At 45.4% G+C, this 24,902-nt stretch overlaps 1 protein-coding gene across 1 annotated transcript in view; it reads left to right on the forward strand.

Moving 5' to 3' along the window:
- The first annotated feature begins 13,107 nt into the window (after positions 1-13,107).
- The window catches only part of FAM3B (FAM3 metabolism regulating signaling molecule B), a 93,813-nt gene continuing 82,018 nt past the window's right edge, over positions 13,108-24,902 (forward strand). The window contains exon 1 of the mRNA XM_088840809.1: positions 13,108-13,633. Coding sequence (XP_088696935.1) covers positions 13,570-13,633 — 64 coding nt within the window. The 5' untranslated portion in view covers positions 13,108-13,569. The remainder of the gene's footprint in view (positions 13,634-24,902) is intronic.

A 24,902-nucleotide genomic window follows, 5' to 3' on the forward strand; every position in this document is an offset into this window, starting at 1 on the left:
CCCGGCCCTGTGCGCACCGGTGAACACATGTCAGACTGGGGTGTGCAGGGCCGTGGCACGCCCCTCTGTGTGGGTCTCACTCTGTCCTGCCCGCTGTGGAGCTGTTGCTGCACTCTCCCCTGACTGCCCCTGAGGCTCCCCTTCTGTCCTGACTGATCGCCCCACCGGCGAGGGGGCTCCTCCGCACGAGGGAACCTCTCCTCCCTTTTCCTGACTGATTGCCCCACCGGCGAGGGGGCTCCTCCGCATGAGGGAACCTCTCCTCCCTTTTCCTGACTGATCGCCCCACCGGCGAGGGGGCTCCTCCACACGAGGGAACCTCTCCTCCCTTTTCCTGACTGATCGCCCCACCGGTAAGGGGGCTCCTCCACACGAGGGAACCTCTCCTCCCTTTTCCTGACTGATCACTCCACCGGCGAGGGGGCTCCTCCACACGAGGGAACCTCTGCTCCCTTTCAGCTCGTGCCCCCAACCAGGGACACAGGCCCTGTCCCACTTGGTCTACTCTTTCTTTTCCCTTCTTCTTTCTTACCCGGTTATGTGGGAATCTTTCTTGTCCTTTCGGGTGTCTGAGGTCCTTTGAGTGCTTAGAGGGTGCTCTGTGAGAACTGTCCCATTTCTAGATGCTTTCTTGATGCATCTGGGGGGAGTGGGTTGGGCAGGAGATGAACTCCACCTCCTCCTACTCCGCCCTCCTGACTCTTTTTTTACTTTCCTCATTCCTGTCTACTGTGTTCCTGTTAGGTTTTCTTAAGTGTCTGTTTTCTCTGGGGCTTCTCTGAGTGACTCCATCTTTTTATTTTCCCCAGGCCTTTCTTGAGTTTGGTCAACTTAAATTTTATTTCTTCCAATGAGTTTGTTATTTCCCCTAATCTTTGCACATCTTCACTGTGGACCTTCTTCATGGAAGGAATTGCTTCAGTGAATTGTTTTGGTTTTTAAAAAAAGATTGTGATGAAACATATACTTCCATTCTCTACCTGCTTTCCAAAGACCTTTTTCTGGCGAATGTTCCTCATTGGATGGTAAGTTTTGTTGCTTTCTAAAAAAATTTATCTTTTTTAATAACAGCTGCTCATAATTCTGCGTGAGTTGTGTTTTTAAATTGCTCACTCACTCACCATGATATTAGAGACCAGATATTTGCAGGAGGTACCAATGCGGAAGCAAGTGTAGGTTTCACCCAACCTGCAGGTCTCACAATTCTGATATTCCCTCTTTTTCCGCTGCCAAATATGTGGACTGTTTTCTGGAAATGTGCAATGTGTGTGTGCTGCTTCTCCCAGGAGGTCCCCCGGTTCTGGTCCCTTTCCTTCACTTTTCCCTTGTTGAAAAGAAAGGACAGGCTTTCACACTTGACAGTGAGCCCCTCCTGTGGGGAAATGAACTCTTTCTGGTGCCTTCTGAGTTGGGTGCGGCTGGAACCTGAAATCACTGGTCATCCTTTATCATTCCATTCCTTCCCTGTGGCCTCTGCCCTCTCTCAGCTGCTTCTGGAAGCTTCTCCACACTCTTTCCACCTGCAGCTTCTCCCTCCCTCCTACTTTCACTAAAAATGTAAGGTTCAGGGAGTGCGGTTCACTTGCTCATTTTTCTGGTTTCCCGTCTGTGATTTCCCAGAGAAGCAGAGGGTGTATGCCATCTTACATGACCATGTTCATACTGAAACTCTGGTCTTCTATGATTTTTTTTTCACTTTTTTGTCATTTTTTGACCATGCCATGCAGCATGTGGGATGTTGGTTCCAACCTGGGATTGAACCCATGCCCCTGCAGTGGTGACTGACAGTCCTGATTACTGGGTCACCAGGGAAATCCCTGATCTTCCATTGTAATTGTATATACATTTTTATATCATTTAAGGTGTTTGTTTGCTTGTTTCTTTGTCTTTTCTACAAGAATGTTGAGGTTTTTTTTTTTTTATTTAAATGTTTTTAAACTCTTTAGTTGAAACTTGGGTAAAGATTTAATACAAATGTATTTGTGCTATACGAGGTGGAAAAAATGGAAAACCTACATGTCCAACAGTAAAGAAATAAAGTAATTCTCACATTCATAGGGTGAAATACTCAGCAGCCATTAAAAATATACAGGCAGACCTCAGAGATGTTACAAGTATGGTTCGAGACCACCACAATAAAGTGAATATCACAATAAAGCAAGTTACACAAGTTTATGTTTACACTATACTATAGCCTATTAAGTGTGAAGTAGCATTATGTCTTTTTAAAATATCCATGCCTTCCATAATTAAACAATAATTTATTGCTAAAAATGCTCACCATCATCTGAGTCTTCATGAGTTGCAGAAGGAGCATCAAAGATCAGTGATCATCACTGATCACAAATATCACCATAACAAATACAGTAATAACGTGGAAACTTTGAAATGTTACAAGATTCATCAAAATGTGACCAAGAGACATGATGTCGGCAAACGTGATCGGAAAAGTGGTGCCAATAGACTTGCTTGATGCAGGAGGCCCACAAACATTCACTTTGTGAAAAACACAGTATCTAAGAAATGGAATGAAATGAAGTCTGCTTTCCTTTTAATAATTTAAAGGTTGGGAAATGATTGTGTCATTCAGTTCAGTTCAGTCACTCAGTCATGTCCAACTCTTTGCAACCCCATGGACTGCAGCACGCCAGGCCTCCCTGTCCATCACCAACTCCTAGAGCTTGCTCAAACTCATGTCCATCAAGTCAGTGATGCCACCCAACCATCTCATCCTCTGTCATCCCCTTCTCCTCTTGCTTTCAATCTTTCCCAGCATCAGGGTCTTTTCCAATGAGTCAGTTCTTCACATCAGGTGGTCAAAGTATTGGAGTTTTAGCTTCAGCATCACTCCTTCCAATGAATATTCAGGACTGATTTCCTCCAGGATTGTCTGGTTGGATCTCCTTGCAGTCCCAGGGACTCTCAAGAGTCTTCTCCAACACCACAGCTCAAAAGCATCAACTCTTCAGTGCCCTGTTTTCTTTACAGTCCAACTCTCACATCCATACATGACTACTGGAAAAACCATAGTTTTGACTAGACAGACCTTCATTGGCAAAGTAATATCTCTGCTTTTTAATGTCTCTGCTTTTTAATATGCTGTCTAGGATGATCATAGCTTTTTTTCTAAGGAGCAAGCGTCTTTTAATTTCATGGCTGCAATCACCATCTGCAATGATTCTGGAGACCAAAAAAATATCTTACTAAGAAAAAAAAAAACTGTCTATGCAGTGAAATTGGTAATTTTAAATGCACACCCACGCTTATGCAAACACACACACAAACACATTCAGAAAGTATGTTTGTGGAATCTAAAAAATTGATACAAATGAACTTATAAACAAAACAGAAATAGACACACAGACATAGAAAACAAATTGATGGTTACAAAAGGGGAAGTGGGGCAGGAATAAGTTAGGAGTTTGTGATTAACAGATAAATGGCAACCCACTCCAGTGTTCTTGCCTGAAGAATCCCAGGGACGGGGGAGCCTGGTGGGCTTCCATCTATGGGGTCACACAGAGTCGGACACGACTGAAGTGACTTAGCAGCAGCAGCAGCATACTACATATAAAATAAACAAACAAGGAACTACTGTATCACACCTACTGTATAGGACCTACAGATACACTCAATATCTTGTATTAACCTATAATGGAAAAGAATCTGAAACATCTTATGGGAAACCAAAATGAACTTTTTCACCAACATAATATGTAGAACTGAATCACTATGCTGTACACCAGAAACTAACACATCGTAAATCAACTATACTTCAATAAAAGAAATTTTTAAAAAGAAGGATTAAAAAAAAAGAGAGACCAAAGATTGAAAAAAATGGAGCAAAAAGTCAGAGAGCTTATCTCTAAAAGAACTACTGTTAACTTACAATATTCTTTTAAAAAGTCTATGTTTTCTATTTTTTTTCCTTTATAAGTAATTTATTTTTTATTGGAGGCAAATTATTTTACAATATTATATTGGTTGGTTTTGCCGTATATTGACATGAATTCGCCCCGGGTTTACATAAGTTCCCCCTCCTGAACCCCCCTCCCACCTCCCTCCTCCCTTTATCCTCCCTCTGGGTCATCCCCACACGCCAGCCCCGAGCATCCTATAACATGCATCGACCCTGAACTAGTGATTCATTTCACATATGACAACATATGTGTTTCAATGCCATTCTCCCAAATCATCCCACCCTCACCCTCTCCCACAGAGTCCCAAAGACTGTTCTATACATCTGTGTCTCTTTCGCTGTCTCGTATACAGGGTTATCATTTGCATCTTTCTAAATTCCATATATATGCGTTAGTATACTGTATTGGTGTTTTTCTTTCTGGCTTACTTCACTCTGTATAATAGGCTCCAGTTTCATCCACCTCATTAGAACTGATTCAAATGTATTCTTTTTAATGGCTGAATAATACTCCATTGTGTATATGTACCAAAGCTTTCTTATCCATTCGTCTGCAGATGGACATCTAGGTTGCTTCCATGTCCTGGCTATTATAAACAGTGCTGCAATGAACATTGGAGTACATGTGTCTCTTTCAATTCTGGTTTCCTCGGTGTGTATGCCCAGGAGTGCGAATGCTGGGTTGTATGGCAGTTCTGTTTCCAGTTTTTTGAGGAATCTCCACACTGTTCTCCATAGTGGCTGTACTAGTTTGCATTCCCACCAACAGTGTAAGAGGGTTCCTTTCTCTCCACATCCTCTCCAGCATTTATTGCATGTGGACTTTTGGATAGCAGGCATTCTGACTGGCGTGAAATGGTATCTCACTGTGGTTTTGATTTGCGTCTCTCTGATTATGAGGGATTAAACATATGTTACTTTGAATAACGAGGAACGACCATTGAAAAAGCAACCTTGTGCATTGTTTTCTTCCTGTTTCACACTTGACTCTGTTCTTATTTTATTCCCTTAGTGGATGCCAACCCTGCCCTCTGCCCCCTCCCCACCAGAAGCCTGGGCAGGAAACCTAAGTCATCCCATGCCCTCCCTTTCCTTATTCCCCATTCAAATTGCTTTTGGTCCTACCTCCTAAAGAGCCCAAACCCTGCTGCACTCACCTGGATTGTTCTAGCCACCTGTCCTCTGGGCTCTTGAGCTGGTACCCTTATGTGTCTCCTTGTCCTCAGCCTCTCCCATCCTGAACCCACCTTCCCTATGAGCTCGACCACTCCCAACCTAAACACTTCCATGGTTTGCAGCAGCCACAGGAGAAAAATGCATATGCAAGCACTCAAGACCAGCCCCAGTTTGACCTAACTCTACCTCTTCCAGGGCACACCTGTCACACTCCCATGCCTGGAACAATCATCAAGTTGTGTAATAATAGCTGGCACACATCAAACTTCAAACAACCAGAACGCACGCCGGCCCATGCCAGCTGCTGCGGGCTGGCTCGATCTGCCCCCTTGAGAGTGGAATGCATGAACAGTGGAGGAAGGGATTCAACCTGGCTCCCAGTTTCAGAAAGAACCAGTTCTAACCCATGCTAGAATAACAATAATCCGTCCTGGCTTAGGAATGTGGAAGGATAGGACCTCAGATTCCTGCCCAGCAACCATGACAGCACCCAGTCCATGTTTTGATCATTTGAATAACATATTCTGTTCCCTCTACGCTTTTCTCTGGAATTTCACTATTTCCTTGGTTCCTTCTGGCCACCTCATTAGATAACTGGAGCAGACAGCATCCCCATGTTATATGAAGTGGAGGGTCTGTCGAGTCAGGGATTTAAATACTTTTCCAGTGAAGCTATTCAAATTCACACTCCACTCAGCAGAGGATGAAATCAGTCATCTGGCTGAGGTTATTATCATTATTATTATTATTTTAAGACCTTGCTAATTTTAAAGAGATCAAACCAGTAAATCCTAAAGGAAATCAACCCTGGATAGTCATTGGAAGGACTCCTGCTGAAGCTCCAATACTTTGGCCACCTGATGCGAAGAGCCTACTCATTGGTAAAGACCCTGATGCTGGGAAAGATTGAAGGCAGAAGGAGAAGAGGGCGACAGAGGATGAGAGCATCATCAACTCAATGGACAAGAATTTGAGTGAATTTTGGGAGATAGTGAAGGACAGGGGAGCCTGGTGTGCTGCAGTCCATGGAGTCGCGAAAAGCTGGACATGACTTAGTGACTGAACAACAACGTCTTTAAAAGAGAAGAAAGTGGACCCAAGCAATAGAACTCCCCCTCCACCCAGGAACAGCAAACTTGAGGTTTTCCTCTTGGTGCTTTATTGGGGAAACCCCAAGAGAATTTTTTAAAAGCTGGTAAATACACAGTGAATGAAGCCATCACAGGGAGGGGAAGAAGGAAGAGGCATTCCCTTCCGTTGCTGTTAAAACAAATCCACGGCTTATCAATCTATTCGCTCATTCGTTATGTCCAGTCATTGAACAAACATTGAGGGAGTGCCAACGGAGACCAGCCCTATCCGAGGCCCCTGTGAACAAGTCAGGGACGCTATCTATCCTCATGGAATTTGCTGTCTGGTGGAGAGAGGTTTACACTCCAGATGATAAGCCAGTTAACACAAAAATGCTTAAAATACTGCTGAAAATGTCTAAAACACTGCTGGGCAGTACTCAGTGATGCAGAGGAGAGGAAAAGTAGGGAAGGGAGAGCAATGGGGAGGGGAAGGGCTGGTTTAGATATCATGGCCCCCCATCCCATCACCATGGCCCGTTTCCACAAAACCCCACAGGCTGCCCACCTTCAAGGCTACCCTAGAGATCCATGCTCCATCCATCCAGCTCTCACCTGCACAAATTCTGGGAGAGGCCAGAGAGAACCCCAGAGCTGGTCCTTCAAGGAGGCAGAGCGGAGGTTCAGCAGGCATGACTGTGCCCCACCAGCCCCAAGTGGGGATGCCTGCCACACTGCGCCCTGGTGGCACTGGCCAGGCCAGGCCAGTCCCCCACACAGCCCCCTGCTCACCATTACCCCACCAGAGGCACCAGCCTCACACACCAGGAAGCATTAGCTGGGCGTGACTGTTATTTGCAAGGTGTCTAGAAGGAAGGGGTGGGAGGAACAGGCTGTCTCTGTGAACCAGTTCCCTGGTTATGAGCATCCCTTCTCTCATAACCTCCCTCATAAGCTGTCCCCACCCTGCCCCTCCCGTCCATCAAGACCCGATGTAGGCACACCCCAGGTAGACCCTCTTACCTCCCCTCCCTGCCACACCTTGACTAGCTGTGTTACAAGGGGCCATACCCCCCCTCCCCCCGGAGACTTCATCTGGGTGCTTGGAGTGAATTCTTAAAGTCCTATCTACCCTGACGCTCTGATTGAATGTCACCTAGATGCAGATGGTGAATTGCTACTTTATTCTTTTGTTTGTTTGTGTGTTTTGGCAGAGCTACACAGCTTGTGGGACCTTAGTTCCCCAACCAGGGATTGAACCTGGGCCTATGGCAGTGAAAGCACAAAGTCCTAACCACTGGACCACTAGGGAATTCCCAGCGAACTGCTATTTTAATAAACTAATTCTGTTAGAGTGAAGTAAGTCAGAAACAGAAAAATAAATATCATGTATTAACACATGTATACGGAATCTAGAAAAATGGCACGGATGACCCTATCTGCAGGGCAGAAATAGAGATGCAGACGTAGAGACCTGTGGACACAGCAGGGGAGGGAGTGGGGTGAACTGAGAGAGCAGCATTGACATATACACACCAGCACGTGTAAAATAGCTGGCGGGCAGCTGCTGCGTAGCCCAGGGAGCTCAGCTCGGTGATCTGCGATGACCCAGAGGGGTGGGATGAGGAGGGGGCGGAGCTCAGGAGGGAGGGGCTGTATGTATACATACACCTGATTCACGTTGCTGTACAGCAAAACCCAATACAACATGGTAAGCAGTTATCCACCAATTTAAAAAAATAAGTTAACTCTGTTCATAAGTGCTTCTAGAGGAAAGACGCACGGGTGGCCTGACAGTGCTCACAAAGCATCCCCTGCACAGCATCTCGGGGAGTGCCCCGGGGTGGCAGGGTCTGCAATTCCAACAAACTCCTTCCCGGGTGGTGCAGGTCCTGGGTTGCCCACTGAGGGTTCGAAGCCACGACAGCCTCTCTCCTGCCATCCTTTCTTCTCAAATCCAGTGCTTCTCACCTGGGACAGCTCTGCCTCCCAGGGAGAGTTCTGTGGTGCTCACAACTGGGGCAATGCCACTGGCCCCAGTGGACAGAGAACAGGGCTGCTACCAACCATCCTCCGGGGGACAGGACAGCCCCCAGAGCAAAGAATTATCTGGTCCCAAATAACAAGGATGCCCCCAAAACCTTACATACTAACTCAGTAGAACCTAATTCTGTCTACATATGGGAGCTATCTAGAGTTCGTCTACAAATGTCAGCTCCTGGGCTCCCTTCTGGACAACGACGTCAGCATCTCAGGGGTGAGGCCTTGGTTCTGAACTTGGATGCGCCTCATGATTCCAACGTGGGTCCCCAGCTGACAGCCAGCAGCCTGCACCAGCTGACCAGACCGGTGGAAGTAGTGGACCGGGGAAGAGAGCTGGGACATGGGGACTTTATTTAGATTCCTAATTCCCAGCACACATTGTTTTCTAACTCCGGTTGCCAGAGTGTGAGGAGGGGATTTGGGGTGGGGTGAGGGAGTCTGAAGACAAAGTGCTTTTTGTGGTCTGTTCAGTGTAATGACCTCCCTTTGCACATGGAGGGGTGGGGGTGGGGCAGGTGGTTTCCCACCCCAGCCCAGAAGCCCCATTCAGCATTCGCGTTTGTCACTGCTGGCTTCAGACTCCTCCAGGAACCCTACAGGGGAGTTTTCATCTCATCTTTATGAAAACTGTAAAGGCAGATAGTTAACAATCGTCATCATCACCATGCCATCTTAAAGGTGAGGACACTAAGGGCTGGAAGAATTAGGTGAACTGATTAGAAATGTGGCAGAGCTGAGACTGGAACCTAGAATTTGTAAAGTCAAATTAAACGCAGTCTTTATTTCATTGCTTTCCAGAGTTCACTTGTTCATTCATTTATTCAAAAGGTACTGAAAATTTTCTATGTGCCAAGTATGGTTTTAGTAACTGGATAAACAAGTCTTTGGCTTCCCTGGTGGCTCAATGGTAAAAACAACAACAAAAAACCCCCACCAACCTGCTAATACAGAAGACGCAAGTTCAATCCCTGGGTCAGGAAGATCACCCGGAGAAGAAACAGTAACCCACTCCTATATTCTTGCCTTTAGAATCCTATGGACAGAGGAGCCTGGTGGGATATAGTCCATGGGGTTGCAAAAGAACTGGACATGACTCTGGGACTAAAAAACAAGAAACAAGTCCTGTCCATAAGTAGGGCTTCCCTGGTGGCTCAGCTGGTAAAGAATCCGCCTGCAATGCGGGAGACCTGAGTTCGATCTTTGGGTTGGGAAGATCCCCTGGAGAAGGGCAAGGCTACCCACTCCAGTATTCAGGCCTGGAGAATTCCATGGACTGTATAGTCCATGGGGTCACAAAGAGTCAGACATGTAAGGTGAACAGGCATTGGAATATAGCATGATAGATGACCAGCAGCCCCAGTCCCACCAGCCGGGTGACAATGAACAACCCACTAGACCTCACGGGTCCACAACTGATCCTCAACTGTCACATCTGTAAAGTGGGTCCTATGATTCTGCCCTCCCAGGATTATCGTGGCTGCGAAATGACATCGTGGAAGTCACAGGTCCAAATGAGCCTCTGTTCATTCATTCACTGCTCAGGTAAGAGCTGGAGAAGGGAATGGAGGAAGGTGAGGACCAGGTGAAACCGAGCCCATGAAAAAGTGAAAGCTGCTTTTGTTTCTCTTAAAAAGAAAGCAGATACTTTTATTAAACAGGCTTTAAAATTGTTTCTTGTCACCTCTTGAAAAATGTGTGTGTGTGTTTATGTGTAACTACTTGCTATTCTCACAACTTGCTGATCACTGTTAGACATTGTGAGAGAAAAGCAGCTTTAGATCATGGTTTTTAAAACGAAAGTTTCCATTATGAGAAAACAATAAGCCAGGTTCCTTGGCATGATGGTTGTTAGGCAATGTGACCAAGGAGTTTTTGCTTTGCATTCTTCACCAGATATTCTGATTTCTTTCCACATCATGACATCAAGAACAAACTATAACAGTGATTTTAGTGTTTCTATTTCTCTCTTTTCCAGCCAAATACTGTGTTGTTCAAATACCTTAGCTGTCAGCACCAATGACTGAGCTCATTGGAGGTACGACTCCTTTTCCTGATCTTGTGGCCTGAACTCCAGCTACAGTTACAGGTAGTAGCCAAAGTGCTGTTTTATGAAAACAAAAGAATACAAGCTTATTATTAAGCCAGGTTGAATCCAGTTTGAGGCCCTTGAAGGTCAGGCTTTCAAAGAGGTAAGATTTAGGGACAACCCTGGAGTTGGACACGACTGAAGTGACTTAGCAGCAGCAGCCGCTGGAGGTGTAGTAAGAATCTGCCTGCCAATGCAGGGGACATGGGTTTGATCTCTGGTGTAGGAAGACTCCACATGCCATGCAGCAACTAAGCCCAAGTGCCACAACTACCAAGCCTGTGCTCTAGAGTTTGGAATCTGCAACTACTGAACCTGTGCACCACAATTACTGAAGCTTGTGTGCCTAGAGCCCATGCTCTGCAACAAGAGCAGCCACCACAAGGAGAAGCCCATGCACAGCAATAAAAAGTAGCCCCCATTCGCAGCAACTAGAGCAAGCCTGTGCAAAGCAATGAAGACCCAGTGCGACCAAAAATAATTTTTAAAAAACAAAGGGGTAAGATTTATACATAACACATAGGTGTGGGCACACTGGCATGGACAAGTCACTTAACCCATGACCATCAATTTCTTACCTTGCAAGATAAGGGCTTTGAAGGAAGACTCCCCACAAGAGCCTCCTTCCAGCTCCTAAAAGTTCATATAACCCTCAGTTTGGATGATCACCGCTGTTACAGAATGAATGCTTGTGTTTCTCTCAGCCCCAAATCCATATGTTGAAGTCCTAAGATGCAACGTGATGGGATTAGAAGATGGGATTCCTGGGGGTAATCAGGTCTAGGAGAGGTCATGAGAGTGAAGTTCTTGGTGGGGTCAGTGTTCTTTGAAGAGGAAGAGATACCAGAGCACAGATATGTGGGCGTGCTCTCTCTCTCACACACACACACACACACAGTCACGGGACCACACAGTGAGAGGGAAGCCATCTATAAGCCTGGAAGAGGGACCTCACCAAAGACCTAATCTTCGGCCACCTTGACCTTGGACTTCAGCCTCCTGGACTGTGAGAAAGTAAATTCCCACTGTTGAAATCCCCAGCCTGTGGTATGTTTTGTTACACCAGCCCCGGGTGACTAATAGGGAGCTGAACTAAGTGAAACCTGGACTTGTCACCCGCTTTGCATTTTCGTAGGCATCCATGCAGCACATAGTTTATTTCTGAGTGCTTCCTCTGTGCCTCAGCCATGCTGGATGCTGGGGACATAAAGAATGAACATAGTTCTCACCCACCAGGAAACTATAGACCAGCAGGTGCATCAGCCATGTGAAAAAAGCCATTAACCTGGCTTTGTAGCAAATACAAAAGACCTGGGTGGGGCATCAGGAGAATGAAGGGGAGGTGGGGAGGATTTTCACAGAAACGTTTGAGGTGGAGATTAATTCTAAAGTACTTCAACCAGGGCTCCTCATGCTTCTTCTTTTTTTTTTTCCCCCCAAAGGATACACAACTATAGAGGGGCAGAAAACCTCAGTGGGGAAGCTGAACCTTGATTTGAGGAAGTGCGCAGGGCCATGCTGATGGACAGAGCATGAAATGGGGGCTGCCTGGCCAAGGGAGCTCACATGCCAATCCTGAACAGGGCCATTTCCAACATCCAGCCCTTTTTTTGAATTTACTTTTTATTCACATATAGTTGATTTACAATGTTGTGTTCATTTCTGCTGTACAGAAAAGTGACTCTGTTATATATATATATATATATGGACTTCTCAGGTGGCACATATGGTAGAGAACCTACCTGCCAACGCAGGACACGTAAAGAGACATAGGTTCAATCCCTGGATCAGTAAGATCCCCTCAAGGAAGGAATGGCAGCCCACTCTAGTATTCTTGCCTGAAAAACCCCCTGGACAGAGGAGCGTGGTGGACTACAGTCCAAAGGGTCACACAGAGTTGGACACAACTGAAGCAACTTAGTACGTATATGAATGTATATATGTCTGTATATACATATATATGTATATGAGATATATATAGATAGACAGATACCCTGGAGAAGGGAACGGCTACCCACTCCAGTATTCTGGCCTAGAGAATTTCATGGACTGTATAATCCATGGGGTCGCAAAGAGTCAGACACAACTGAGTGACTTTCACTTCACTTCACTTCATATAACTCTTTTTAAATCTACTTCTTCATTATGATTTATTATAGGATATTTTTTTAAATTGCAGTATAATTGATTTACAATGTTCTGCTAACCTCTGCTGTATAGCAAAATGACTCAGTTATACACATATATACTTTTTTAAAACAAATACTATTTTCCATTGGGTTTATCACAGGATATTGAGCATAGTTCCCTGTGCTGTTCAGTAGGCCTTTGTTGTTCATCCATCCTATATACTAATCCCAAGCTCCCAGTCCATCCCCCACCAGCCACAATTTCACAGTGATACAGGCCTTCATCAAAAAACAAGAAAGACCTCAAGTAAACAACCTAACCTATCACTTAAAAGAATTCCAAAAAGAAGAACAAAGCCTAAAGTCAGAAGAAGGAAGGAAATAATAAAGATCAGTGAGGAAATAAATAAAATAAAAATTAAAAAAACAATGGAAAAAAATCAACAAAACCAAGAGCTGGTTCTTTGAAAGGGTAAACAAAACTGACAAATCTCCGACCAGGCTCACCAAGAAAAGAGAGTGAACCCAAGCACACAAAATAAAAAATAAAAAGAGAATAATCTCACCTGATACCACAGAAATACAAAAACTGTAAGAAAATACTATGAACAGTTGTATGCCGACGAAGTTGACAACCTAGAAGAAATGGACAACTTTCTAGAAACATACAGCCTACCCGTTTTGAACGCAGTCTCCTCTGCCTTGAGAACTTGGCTGTGGCCATGGCCTGGAGTGGGGTCATTTCCTTGGGCAATTTCAGCAAACACAACCCCAGGAAAGCCCAGGGTAGTGGCTGGGCCACCAGCGGTGCCTCCTTAGGAAACTGTCTGTGGGCTCCTGAGCCTCCCCGGGGGCTCTCCATGGTAGGGAGAACGGTGTGGGCCCAAAGGGAGGAGACAGGAGAGGCGGCGGTGGGCCCAGGGAACAGGTGAGGAGACGCTGGGGGCGCTGGGGAAAGGCGGTGAGGGACCCAAACACCAGACCCACGGCAGCATCTGCGGGACAGACGCGGGACAGGCTGTGTGGAGGACCAACTGTCTTCCCCTGGGGTCCCAGGAGGGAAAGCCCGCGCAGCTTGCAGTGCGGCCCCCAGCGGCGGCGGGAGAGGCTGCGTAGACCCCGCCACGTGCGCGCGGGCCGGCGGGAATGGGGCCGGCGTGGGCGCGGCGCCTGCTGCCCAGAACGCGCGGAGGCCGGAGGCGGCCACGCGGTAAGACAGGGGGCGGGAACCAGGGCCAGGAAGGGCCAGGGGCCGGGCGCGCCGCGGGCGGCGCGGAGATGGGAGTCTGGATGGCGTCTGACCCCGGTTCTGGCCTGGAGGAGACCGGGTTGGGGCTGGATTCCGGACGGGACCGCGGGGCCGCCGATTCGCGGTTTTTGGAGACGGGGGGTTGGAGGGGCCTGCCTGGGGGTCTCGGGAATGAGCCCGCGGGTGTCCGGCACCGCTGGTTTCCGGGGACGGATACCCCCATCCGGGCTGCGCTTCGCTGGTCCGACTCCCCGGCTCTTCTCGGCGCGCGAGGGACTGCGCCCCCGACTCCGCGCTCGTCCTCCGAGGGGGCCTAGAGCGAGAACACCACGTGGCCGAGGACTCCGGGCTGGCCGCCCCCAGCAGAGGGTTCCAGAAGCTGCCGCGGGGGAGGGCGAGCGCCGGGGGATCAGAGCCCCCTGGCACCCCGGCTGCTCCCCAAATCGGCAGGCTTCGGGGTTTCGGCGCGTGCGGGTGTGGAAAAGTGCGCGAGCTCCGGAAAGGAAGGGTGGCAGGAAGCCGGGGGACCAGTGGGGGCTGTCGGGGTGACGTCATGAGGGCCGCGTGGCTCGGGACCCGCAGGAGTCAGGGCGGGCGGGCAGGACGCCGGGGGGTTGTGCTCGGGTGACTGCTGCGGGGCCCCCTGTATCTTCAGTTCTCCAGCCACTCCCCGAGGAAAAGCGTTTATAATCATGCGCTTCCAAGCTGGAAGCGCCCCAGGCCGGATGGAGGTCTGGAGGGCCGCGATCTTTATCGGAAGATGGGAAAGATACGGGGCGAGGTGGGGTTCACGTGGGGTCCCGGCGGCATGCTCTTGGGTTGATGGGGGGTAGTTTGGATACAGGGTAGGGAGTCCTACACGCGCAAGAACTGTCAACACGCTGCAGCTCAGTCCAGCTCACCAAAGACCGGCTCGACAAGCCGCGTTTCCGAAAGCGGGATACGGCGAGAGAATGAGAAACAAGACACAAAAATTTAGAGAAAAGCGAGGATCAGGGGACCAACACCGCTCCAAGGTGAAGGTGCCGAAACTGAATCCAAGCCAGCTTTATTCTACTTTCAGCCGTGAATGAAAGAATATGCGGGGAGTTAAACTGTAGCTCATGTGGCCTTCGAGGCCAAAGAACAAAATTATTAACCATTGAGTAATTAGGAAGCAGTAATCAATAACAAATCAGTAGCTAAGACTAATATTTATCTATAGACTTTCCACCAGATAAGTAAAACATGTGACTCGGAGACGGCAGTTGAGAAACAGTCTGGGGTCGGTTTTCCGACCCCAGGATCATATCTTGTTTTCAAGATTATGAACTGTTCCCTTTGGACTTGTTCCAAGAGTCTCATGCCTTATAGCATCCAGTTTATCAATAATTATAAATTTTTCTTGCGGCCCTTGCCGGGGCCTGCTTTTCTTTTATTCTTCCTGTCTCCTACACTCTGAGTTTCAGAAGTATTTTACTTTTTGTCCTTTACCTTTTTTTGGACTATTACATACATATGCTGTTGAGTTTTCTTACTTTGTTTTCTTTCCTGAAGGGATTACCTTTAAGAAACATTTTTTTCTCCTTAGAATATCCTAGGACAGATGTCATACAGTGTTTCTTTGGTTGTCCCTTATATTTTTCTTAATCAAAACTGATTTTTTCTTGATCATTTATTATAGTGAGAGACAAAATGACCCATTATCATAAGAATATCGGCCTTTTATGGGGAGCCTTTCCTGCAATGTAGGACACCCGGGTTTGATCCCTGGGTTCAAAGATTCCCCAGGAAAAGGGCATGGCAACCCACTCCAGTATTCTTGCCTGGAGAATTCCATGGACAGAGGAGCCTGGCAGGCTACAGTCTATGGGGTTGCAAAGAGCTGGACACCAGTGAGCAACTGACACTAACTCACTTTTGTGCATCCAGCCTTGTTCTAGGTGTCTTCTCGTCCTGTCACGCTGAGGTGGCATTGTGATTCCCCCCACCACACACACTGGCTCACACTGAGGGATGGCACTAGGAGATGTGGGTCAGTCTGATCCAGTTTCCATGCTCTTCCTCCTAAAATCTCAGCCACTAAAGCCAACAAAACTAGTTTCATGAAGCGTGAAAACCAGCAACAAGGAAAGGCATTTGGGTGCTGCGTTTTGCTTTTGTTTCTCACACATCTTGCGTTCCAGGAAGAATGCATATAACAGTGGACTGACCATCGGTTGGCAGAAGGGCGAAGAGGGAGAGATATGGCGTGAGGGTCTCATGGTCTGTGTGTGGTCAGTGTGTGCATGTGCACTTCTGCTTGCCGCTCCAGGACCTGGTGACCTCCAGTTTAGATCCATCGAAAGGTGAACAGTTCCTCTCCAAGGTTGGAAGAACTCTGAAGTGTCAGCCCTTCTACCCTCCTATGACCATCCTGGGCTGTGTCCCATGACATGGAGAGCCTTTCTGTCCATGTAGTTGACCAGCCAGCCAGGAACCTGAACTTCAGTCCTAATTCAACTGAGGCCCTGGCTGTCTCAAAGCCCTAGGGGACCAAGTGCAACATGCAAAAATAACGAAATGTCTGAGTGCCTGCTACCTGCAGATGGTCTGTGCTGGTACATTACTTCGTTTAATCTCAACAGCTCTGAAAATGATGTTATTCTTCCCATTGCACAGATTAAAATCCCAAGGGTCAGGGATATTAAATTAGATACTCCACATCCATCAGCACAGTGTGGAACATTGATGGAAACACAGGTCTGTCTGACTGCAGTATCTGGTCCTTCCATTTCTAAAGGGCCTGCTCAATATTCTAGTCAGGCAGCCAGAAACAGCAGTCCTCAAACTTTTGCATCTCACAACCCCTCTGTAAACTTGAAAGTGACCGAGGACCCAGAAAAGCTTTTGTTTCTGTAGGTCGTGTCTCTGTGTTAGTCGCTCAGTCATGTCTGACTCTTTGTGACCCCATGGACCATAGTCCATCAGGCTCCTCTGTGCATGGAATTCTCCAGCAAAGAATACTGCAGTGGGTTGCCATTCCCTTCTCCAGGGGATCTTCCTGACCCAGGGATGGAACCTGGGTCTCCCACATTGCAGGCAGATTCTTTACTGTCTGAGCCACCAGGGAAGCCTGTAGGTTGTGCATTTGAAATTAAAACTGAGAAAAATTTTAAATATCCGTTTATTCACTTTAAAATAACAGCACTATAGTCATTGCACGTCAACATATTTTTGTGAAAAATAACTTTACTCTCCAAAACAAAAGAGATAAAAGAATGCCATTGTTTTAAATTTTGCAAATCTCTTTAATGTCCTTAGCAGAAGACAGCTGGGTCCTCAGGGCACCTTTTGTATTCAGTCTGTTCTGACTGAGCGACTTCACTTTCACTTTTCACTTTCATTCATTGGAGAAGGAAATGGCAACCCAATCCAGTGTTCTTGCCTGGAGAATCCCAGAGACGGGGGAGCCTGGTGGGCTGCCGTCTGTGGGGTCGCACAGAGTCGGACACGACTAAAGTGACTTAGCAGCAGCAGCAGCAAGGTGTTGTTTTGGTGGAAAGACTGGCAAAAATCTGGCCTCACGTGAACAGCGTGGAATAACTTTATTCATATTTATTTATTTGGCTGTGTTGGATCTTAGCTGTGGCACGCGGGGTCTTCGTGCTTCATGTGGGATCTTCGTTGTGGTGCAGAGGCTCAATAGTTGGAGTGTGTGGGCTTCATTGCTTCTCAGCACTGGGATCTTAGTTCCCCAACCAGGGATTGAACTCACATCCCTTGCATTGTGAGGCAGATTCTTTAACCACTGAACTATCAGGGAAGTTCCAGTGTGAAGTGTCTTAGTATCCTTCTTACATAACTGTGGCTATCCTGCTTTGATCCGATGCTAAAATTCAACAAATGATATTTTCTTTTTTTTTTAAATCATTCCCTATCGTTATTTTCTGTTGACCACACTGTGCAGCATGTGGGATTTTAGTTCCCTGTGTGTGCATGTGTGCCAAGTCACTTCAGTCCAGTCTGACTCTATTGGACCCCACGGACTGTAACCTACCAGGCCCCTCTGTCCATGGGATTTTCCAGGCAAGAATACTGGAGGGGGTTGCCATTCTCTCCTCAAGGGGATCTTGCCAACCCAGGGATCAAACCGGCATCTCCTGCATTGCAGGCAGATTCTTTACTGCTGAGCTCCTGAGGAAGCCCCCTTAGTTCCCTGACCAGGCATCAAACCTGTGCCCTGTGCAGTTGACGTGGGGAATCTTAACTACTGAACTGCTGGGGAAATCCCAACAAATGATATTTTCTTAAAGATGACTGCAATGTAGAATCTGATAATGAATTTTCCCTACTCTACTACATGAAATATAGTGGCCTCTCTGGCACTTGGAGTGGGTCTTTTGCCCTTACATGATCTTGTATCATTTCTCATCCCTCGTTTGAAAATGCTGGTTCACTGAGTCACGGAGACCTTCTCAGTAGACAGTGGAAAGCTCCACTGTATACTCCTGGGAGAATGAAAATGGAAAAAGCAATTCATGTTACAGTGTATAGGTTTGGACCTTGGAAAATCCCTGAAGGGTTGTGTGGACCCTTCAGGGGTCCCCTGAGCACACTTTGAGAACTGCTGGTCTGCAGTATAAATTGAATGGTCACTGACCACAAAGTCCTGTAAGAGGACACAAAAGAAATAAAAAATTAAATCCAATGATCTTAAAACTTGAAAAGTATGTTTCATTCAGTATGTGAAGTTCAGTTCAGTCACTCAGTCGTGTCTGACTCTCCGCGACCCCATGAATCACAGCACGCCAGGCCTCCCTGTCCATCACCAACTCCCGGAGCTCACTCAAACTCATGTCCACAGAGTCGGTGATGCCATCCAGCCATCTCATTCTCCGTCGTCCCCTTCTCCTCCCGCCCCCAACCTTTCCCAGCATCAGAGTCTTTTCCAGTGAGTCAACTTGTTGCATGAGGTGGCCAAAGTATTGCAGTTTCAGCTTTAGCATCAGTCCCTCCAATGAAATTAGGGAAATGCAAAAAAAGAAAAAGACAGAGATCACTTAAGTTTGCTAAGCATGAAGAAAAAGAAAAAGCACTTTGGGTCTCATTCTCTGTGTGTGGACGATGATGACTGACCTGGGCAGCCACTCATGACCCCCAGTCACATCCGTGCCGTGGCTCCTAGGCCAGCCTCCTGTGAACTGATTTCTACTGGAGAGTCTGGGGTGACAAAAAGCATGTGGGGGCCAATGGGGAAGGGATGCAGAAAGAAAGACAGGCTTGGGGGAGGCCCTGGATAGGAAGAGCAGGATACAGTGTAGTGGAGGGGGGAGGTGTCCAAGCTGAGATAGGACCACCATTATTCCCTCCAGTCTCCCAAAGAAGGATGAAGGCAGCTTGCACTGTGTGCAGCCAGTCGAGCCAAAGACGGGCTTCAGAGAGGCCACTCGGGTCTGAACTGGCTCTTGACCAGGTGGCTGGTGTGCAGTGCATCGGCCGGACTAAGCTGTAAACGTGCTTCCGCAACACCGTCCAGCTCTGTCATCTCTGCCCGCTTGTTTTTTCTTTCCCTGATAACATACATGATTGAAGTACTCTTCGTACTTCAATTTGTGTATTTTATGCAGTAAAGTAAACATATAGCCCTGTAACTTTTTATGTAAGATTCTTGTGTACTCGCCGCCCAAATAAAGAACTTCTCCATCGCACCCGCATGTTTTCCCTGAATCCTTTCCAACTGAGTATCTTTCCACCCCTGCACTGAGAGGAAACCACCATTCAGTCTTCGGTACCACAGATGACTATTATCTACTCTTGAATGTTGTCTAAATGTGATCAGTCATTCATTCGGTATGGAATGCATGTTGCTTTTGTAACATTTATTGATTTGGCTGTGCTGGGTCTTAGTTGCGGCATGTGGTATCTTAGTTCCTTGACTGGGGATTGAACCCAGGCCCCCTGCATTGCATCTTAGACATTGGACCACCCAGGAAGTCCCGGTATTCGTGTTGTTTTTGAGAGTAATCCATGTTGTTGCACTTAACAGCAGTGCTTTCTTTTTAATTTTTTTAATCCATGAATAGTATTCTACCCTGTGAGTATACCACAGTTCATTTATCTTTTTTCCTATTGATAGACTTTCTGGCTATAATCTTCTGTGGATGCTACAAACATAAATGCCTGCAGTTCATGTTCTAGGGGATACCTTGAGTTGGAGTTGCTGCATTGTATACTAAGTGTATTGGGCTTTATTGTAGACCACAGCAGAATATACATTCTTTTCAAGCTAGCATGAACAGTCATCAAGAGATACTTCTTTCTGGGCACTAAAACACAGTTTAACAAATTTAAAATAATAGAAGCTATATAATATCTGTTGTCAGACTTACAATGGAATTAAACTGGAAATAAATAACAGACAGATAACTGGAAAATACAAAAATACATGGAGATTAAACAACATGCTTCTAAATAAAACCTGGGCAAAAAGGAATGCGTGCATGCTAAGTTGCTTCAGTCGTGTCTGGCTGTCTGTGACCCTATAGACTGTAGCCCGCCAGCCTCCTCTGTCCACGCCATTTTCCAGGCAAGAATACTGGAGTGGGTTGCCATTTCCTCCTCCAGGGGATCTTCCCAACCCCGAGATCGAACCTGTGTCTCCTGCATTGGCAAGCAGGTTCTTTACCACAAGCACCATGAGAAAATGTAAAATATTTTGAACCAAATGAAAATGAAAACATAACTTATCAAACTTTGTGGGATACAGCCAAACAGTGCTTGGGGAACACTTATAGCACTGAATGCGTGTATAAGAAAAGAAGAAAGACCCAAAGTTAATCATCTAAGTTTCTTCCTTAGGAAATTAGTAAAAGAAGATCAAATCAAATCCAAAACAAATAGAAAAAAAGAAATAAGGATGAGAGCAGAAATCAGTAAAATAGGAAATCAACAACACAAAAAACTAATTCTTTGAAAAGATCAAGAAAATTGAAAAGCCTCTAGCCAGGCTAAGAAAAGGCAAGAGGACACAAATTACCAATATCAGAAATTAAATTGAAACTATCACTGCTGACTCTATGGGCATTAAAAAAGTATTAAAGGAATACTTTGAACAACTTATGCCTACAAATTTCTTAATCTAGATAAGTTGGACCAATTCCTTAAAAGACATGTTGCTGGCCCAAATCTTGGCTTTCTCTGCACACCAAAGACAAATAAAAAAATATAGAGACAGTTTGTAGGCAATAGAAAGGTCGCTTTGATTCTCAGCCAGCAGAGAGGGGAATACAGTAGGCTTATGCCTCAAGAACTGTCCCCCTTCCATGAGGAGTCTAGAGGCTTATATAAGATAAGCGCTAGCGGTCAGGAGTCAGTGATAAGGAACAAAGGTGTTAGGATTTTGTTCAAAGACACTCATAGGCTGACATCAGTCACCCAGTAATTGAGTCTGGCAGTTCAGTGGTTCTGCAGCCTTCTTTCTGGAACTACAAGGGGAAGAGGGTGTTGTAAGGATAAGCAAAGGGCAATTAATACATGTGAAATGTAGCTCTTGCAGACTTAGGGAGCAGAAAAGCAAACTTAGTTACAGACGTGCAGAGTAAGGAACAGTTAAAGTGAAAAAGCTAGGAATGTTCAGGCCTCCTCACTGCTTTCTTTATCTTCTTTGTGCAGGAGAGAGAAAGAAGGGAGGAAGGGAAATAGGTGTTGTTCTTGTCTGGCGGAGGACAGAACCTCAGTTTTGCTGTTTGACAATCACTAGCTGTTCAGTGCAGGGGCCCAGCTATCTCCTCCTTCACATTTCCTTTGAGAGACATGACCCCTATGAAATCTTTATCGGGGTGATGAGGGACAGACTATCTGTCTTCCATAACTTCTTCAGTGCTCCCATGGGACTCATAGACCCTACCTAATGGGGGTCATGGAGCGCTCATCCTGTTTTATTAAGGGGCCCCTGGGTGAGTTTTGTGGTTATTCCCACAGGATCTGTTCAGGGGAGTGACTGTAAGCTCTACATCATCATTATCTTGATGTAAAACTGTTGTTATCTGGAGGAGACAAAACTTAACAGACAGTTTAAAAAAAATCAGAGGCCATAGATCAGTAAAAGAGTTATTGCAGCTAGAGGCCAAAGCAGAAGAAGCAAGATCCGTTTGATGACAATTTTGACTGTGATGCGGGTAAGGTCAGTGCTTGGGTCTTCTTGTGCAAACAAATGGAGCAATTTGGACTCAGAAGTAGTTGGAGGAGTGACACCCTGCACATTAATAGACAAAATAGAAAAAAATTATCCGAATGCTAATTTAGACTTAACACTTTGAGGAGACTTGTAACCAAATAGCCGGTTGTCTGGGTTTATCTAAGTAGGTCTTAACCTTTAATGTGGCTATTGGTCATTACACATATATATATTTTTTTTGTCAACACATGATCCAGAGCAATTTCATTGTCTAAACATGAAACTCCAATACTTTGGCCACCTCATGAGACGAGCTGACTCACTGGAAAAGACTCTGATGCTGGGAAAGGTTGGGGGCGGGAGGAGAAGGGGACGACGGAGAATGAGATGGCTGGATGGCATCACCGACTCTGTGGACATGAGTTTGAGTGTACTCCGGGAGTTGGTGATGGACAGGGAGGCCTGGCGTGCTGTGATTCATGGGGTCGCGGAGAGTCGGACACGACTGAGCGACTGAACTGAACTGAACTGAACTGAAACATATAATAGTTACAAGAAGAGACCTTTAGAAAGTAAGGTTGTAGTCACCAGCTGCTAGCAGACTTTGTTTTTAGAATGGCTGATGGCATCCTATGTCTGACACAGCTCAGAGACTCAAGTTCTTAACAATATAAGGACTTGTCTGAAATACCATCATGTCACCTAGTTATTTCCATAGCTACTCTATTTTGACTTTAATTGTAACTTTTCCTTGTTAGCCAAAGTGATTGTAACCATCAGTGATGTTAATGTTTCTCTAGGTATGAGAAGATGTAAGAATCAGGGCTCATAAAAATCTTCTCCGGAAAATGTCTAACTATCTGAAGGTCTCTTCTGCCAGTTTTTCCAAAGCACAGAGTGTCTCATTCCTGATTTCAACCCTAAACTCCTTTCAGGGGTATTGAAGGTCAGCAGCTTCAGTGGCCATGATTTAATCTTTGTAGAGGTAGATGGCAATTGCCAATTTCCAGTTAGCAGAGCCCCTTCAGGGTCATGAATCTGACCATAGTTTGCAGGTATTACATGGGCATTTTGTCCCATGGTGCTAGGAATGCTCATTCCCAGATCTGGTGAAGGTTTCGTTGACAGGTCACTGGATTAGGCCATAAAACAGTATTCAAGATTCTCTGGACTACCTGTACTTACTAGTCTCTTGTGATCCAGGAAAATATTCTCTTTTGTTGTTTCTTCCCATATCTAGACTTATACTGTTACAATCGTTGACCTTATATGGAACTGCATTTCTGATCAACTGCTTTAAGTCATCTAGTCATCACTATTGTTGTTGGAGGACTGGTTACACACTGGGTACAGTAAGAAACAATAATCTTATAAAATAGGATCTAAGTAATGAAGCTAATAACACTGAAAAAGTCATAGTGTAACAGGGAGACAAAAGCATAAGCAATTTGGAAACAAAGGACAAATTAAGCAATGATTAGTATAACTAGTTGTAATTCAGTTGCAGTAAACCTAAATTCTAGCAGGATCAGGTAGGGAGAAGGAGAAAATGTTTTATCTTTGTTTTTATCAACCTGTTGTAACTCACAGCATAAAAGAAAAGATAATTTTGAAAAACAGAGATTCAAGCTAGTATATTTTCTAAAGTCACGAAGTTATAAATCATATGTATCAGTTTATTCAGTCCCATGTAATTGAATTTTGATGACTCTTAATGACATGCCTATATTAATTAGATCAATAAACTTAAAGATTAATACCAGTATCAACTTAATATTAGATATTTCCCAGTTTATGTGAGCCTGAAATTCATTTTGGTCAGTTTAGTTAAATGTAGCATCTTTTCTTAAACAATTAAATAGAGCTCCTTATGAATTTAATTTCAATATTACCTTTCAGAAATAATCTCATGTATAATGGGTACACAGACATAAACAGGCAGACAAGAGTTCTGATGGCTTCACTTAAAAGCTTAGTAATGAATCAGGCATTACAAGATAAACTTAATAGTTTATCAGGTACTTGTGACCTGTATTCATATTCTGGTTGAGACATTCGCAAGACAAAGATGGTTGTTTAGTTTTTCAACAGACGATTTTGTCACCTAAAGTTACTAAAGTCAGTGACAAAATTTTTAATCAAACTGAAATTTATTTTACAAAGTTCTATATTTTGTAACTTTAGAGTTTAAACAATTATGCCTTCAACGGTTCGTATAAGGCATTCAGCAAAGACCTTTCTGAATTTATAAATTAAACCAAAGCAAAATTACTATTTTTATTTTTATTAGCCTAGTTACTTATTTTGTATGGTGCAGGTAACTACTGGTTTCTTCAGTATGTTTAGTTAATATTTTCTTAGTGGCAATCTATAAGCCTTATCTATCCCACAATATACTTAAATAAGGGTTGTAACCACCTGATATAAAGCCCGTTTAAATATACTAATTTTATATACCTTTATCTAAATTCCATCAACTTTTACAACTTTAGTTTTCATTAGGATCCAATCATCAAGCTTTTGTCTTGGGGGAGAGTTTAGAAGCCTTTTTCTTTTTGTTCCTTACTTTATCTACTTATTATAAAAGGCTCTGGAATCCCCAGAGTCAGGTAGAGCCCAGGAAGTTAGGTTCTTTCTCCTTTTGATAAGATTAGAGCTCCGGGTCAGAGCAATCAGCTCAGCTCTCTGTGCAGAGGTGGGGGTGCGGGCAGGACTGCTGGACAACTACCTGCTGCTCTGTAGCTACTCCGTAGCTGCTCCGTATCCTGCATACATCTGACCCACCTTCCCAAAACTACTGCCATCAGTAAAGAGGTCCCGATCATCCTCGCTCAGAGGCTTACCTGTCAAAACCAGTTGACTGGGGTAAGTGGTCTTCAAAACCTCTAGGCAGTTTTGGAGGATCTCCTTTTTAGGGAGTAAGGGAAGCAGGGTAGCAGAATTTAAAACACTGGTCTCTCCAGTGGTGACATTGGGATCCTCAAGGAGGATTGCCTTATGTTTTCCCATCCTCCCTGACGTCAACCAGTATCCCCCTTTTGTTCCAAGAGGACCAGGACTTAATGTGGGATGTTCAATGTTGTCGTATGGACA

This window comes from Moschus berezovskii, chromosome 1 (assembly GCF_049115385.1).
Source record: "Moschus berezovskii isolate FMDL1 chromosome 1, NW_MosBer_1.0, whole genome shotgun sequence".
NCBI lineage: Eukaryota > Metazoa > Chordata > Mammalia > Artiodactyla > Moschidae > Moschus > Moschus berezovskii.